A 3,070-nucleotide genomic window follows, 5' to 3' on the forward strand; every position below is an offset into this window, starting at 1 on the left:
TTTAAATTATTAATCAATTCAATATTTCCAATTATATTCTTTTGTATTGAGATTTCGGAATGTAAAAATACATTTATAAATCGGGTAAGACTTTTTTTTTTAAAGCTAATGTTATATTAGTGAATTGCCTGCTATTTTATGCTTTTAGTATAATGTCGTCCGGAAATGTGTGAAACAACGGTGTTTTTCGTATTTGATACTTTAATACTTGCTACTTTAAAAAAACAAAACTCTAAATGCTGAAAATTTAATTCTTAAAGCAATTTTTGAACACATTAACAGCTAAATGGTTTCACGATCTACCAATGATAAGAATACATAACCTGCTCTTATGTTCACTTGTACTTTTTCAATAGTACAAGTGAACTCGCTTCTCCCGGTACAAGTATTAAGCTTGTACTTTGTAACTTGTACACTTGTACTTTTTTACTTGTACTATTAGTTCCATTATGAAACAGGGCCCTGGCAGTCATCGTGGCCAAGAACAGCAGATCCAGACTAAAGACAGAAGCGGAGAGGTGTGCCAGTCTTGTAGGAGAGTGGTGCGTGAAGAGGAAGTTGAGTATGGCAGCAGTCAAGACTCAGGCCATACTCATAAGAGGTTCTACAGACAGGGCTCATCCTATCACCTTGGATATCCAAGGAGAGAGGGTTAGACCAGGTGAGGAGGTGACATATCTTGGTGTGAGAATAAGAAGAAGATTCGATGCCACATCTCACCTGGTGTATCTAAAGCACAGGGTGACACTTTCACTCAATGGATTAAGTAGGATAGGGGGTGCGTTTTGGGGCCTCAGGTACCCTGTAACGATGACCATATATAAAGGTGTGATCTTGGGTATTCTGAGGTACGGATCCCCTGCGTACAGCCAAAACCTCACGCAGACACAGAAGACTGGCCACCATAAAGAGATTGGCTCTGCTGAGGGTCATGAAGACATACAGAACGGTGTCACATGAGGCGGTGCAGGTGCTGGCCGGAGCGATGTCCCTAGACCTCATCCTCAGGGTGGATATCCTTAAATATGAAGTAAAGAGGCAGGGACTAGAAGCGCTACCGAAGCAGCTCCGAGAGAGCATCGGCGAGACTCCAAACTTATGGAAGAAAATGCTGCAGGAGGACTCAATACAGGAGTGGAATGGACGGTGGGTGGCAAGCCAGAAGGGCGCTACTTTGAGAAAATTCTTCCCTACCGTCCTTTCTAGATTGAAGGCTAAATGGGTCCTCCCAGACTATTGGGTCTCACAGATCCTAATTGGACATGGGGGGTTTCGAGAAAAGCTGCAGAGCTTTGGAAAGAACATCGACCCCCGGTGCCCCACGTGCGGAGTTCCTGAAACAGCAGAACACGTAATAGTAGATTGCTCCGCCATGGAAGGACACCGAGCCAGGCTGTCAAGAAAGACCGGGATTTTCGCCTTGGCTGAGTATAACTTTCCCTGTTTGATTGAAGAAGAGAATTATCCCTTCTTCAGGGAGTGGTGGGCCCAACTCATTTCACAATGGGAAGGACTTGACTGCCCAACATTGGCGAGCCACCAGAAGATGAGGAAGCTGACCCAGACTGAGACTAGGAGGGCTGGACCAGCCTGGTAACTGCAAGAGGCACCCAGACGGATGCGCACCAGGAGGACCTACAGAACGGATGGAGTGGACAAGGTGCAGCTCCATCAGTAAGGTGCTAAACCTAGTACTGGGCTGCACCACAGTACAAAATTTAATAAAAGAATAAAGAATTGGTGATCTTTGGGAGCAGTGGCATGCACAATCCCCAGCGCACTACCCCACTGCTCCTGCACCCCGTATACCAGAAATGGCAAGGGAGGGGGATATAAAAAAAAAAAAAAAAAAAAAAGGATGAGAGGGAAAGCAGCCTATGTGAGTAGTCTTCTAGAAACCTGAAATTAGAGAGCAACTGTGAAGGGCAGGTAACCAACCTATTCTAACCAGAGTGGGGGATCTAGTTTACATTCCGCTAAGCCACCACAAAATAAAAGTCAAGGCCGGATTCGAACCGGCACCTTGCAGTGGCAAAGTTGCTATGGTAATACCTTGATTCCCTCGGCTACAAAAGGGCCTCGGACGATACCAACTTATTTTTTATAATCCCCATCCTGGTCTTTTCTAACATACAGGAGGAAGGAGGTTAACACCATATTCTAAACATGGTGGGGGGGGGGTCAAGTTATTTATTTATATATATGGGACCACCATGAAATAAAAGTCAACACTCCAGGCCAAGATTTGAACCGGCACCACTGCAGTCACGAGGCAGTCAAAAATGGCGCTAAAACTTCCTTAGCTACAAATGGTCCCAGACACTATCAACTGTCCTGTTAGGTCTCAGGTTGGTAGTAAAACGGAATACCAGAGCTAATGCTGCAGAAATGGTCTTTGGACAGCCCAAAGCCTTCCAGGGTGATTCTTTGAAGATTATTTCAGTGATTTTCTTTGTTTTTTGTTTACAAGGATTCATCATAAAAAAACTAAAATTTATTATTTTGGTCTACTTAACATTATTGAAAAATATTTAATAAAAAAATTCACAAATAAATATTTAGAACAATATCTAATAAAAATGTACCACTCAAAGGACAATAAACAATATTGTAAAGTCATGTGTTATTCTTAATACAATATTTAAATTGTATATGAATGCATATTTATGATGTTTTTTTGTTAATAACATTTTATTGGTAAAATTATGTAATAGAATATAATATGAATCATAATATTATCATAAAAGACAAAACATTTAAAGTAACACTTATCCACAAAGTTAATGAACACTACCAGATAAATTAGAAACCTGGTTCACATTGCAAGCCTATTGGCCAATTGGTCTTCTCAGAAGAATAAAAAACGAAATATACCTAATTGTCTTTTACTTCACATACATGTATTCTATATAATGAAAATTTAAGATTGCTGGTTAAATAATAAACACACTTACATGCATTGTGCCAAGAACCAAAGAGAGATCTTCTTCATTGCCATTAACAGGGGGAGTATGAGGAATTTTTGATGGCACAACAATGGGAACACGAGAACATTCAACATCATTGGGAT

The 3,070-nt window shown here is 40.9% G+C and overlaps 1 protein-coding gene across 1 annotated transcript in view; it reads right to left on the reverse strand.

Moving 5' to 3' along the window:
* Rich (Guanine nucleotide exchange factor subunit Rich) overlaps positions 1–3,070 on the reverse strand; it is a 63,923-nt gene that overhangs the window by 25,407 nt on the left and 35,446 nt on the right. The window contains exon 17 of the mRNA XM_014428282.2: positions 2,955–3,070. Coding sequence (XP_014283768.1) covers positions 2,955–3,070 — 116 coding nt within the window. The remainder of the gene's footprint in view (positions 1–2,954) is intronic.

The sequence above is a fragment of the Halyomorpha halys genome, unplaced genomic scaffold (assembly GCF_000696795.3).
Source record: "Halyomorpha halys isolate HHAL.00 unplaced genomic scaffold, Hhal_1.1 Scaffold709.1, whole genome shotgun sequence".
In the NCBI taxonomy this organism is placed as follows: Eukaryota; Metazoa; Arthropoda; class Insecta; order Hemiptera; family Pentatomidae; genus Halyomorpha; species Halyomorpha halys.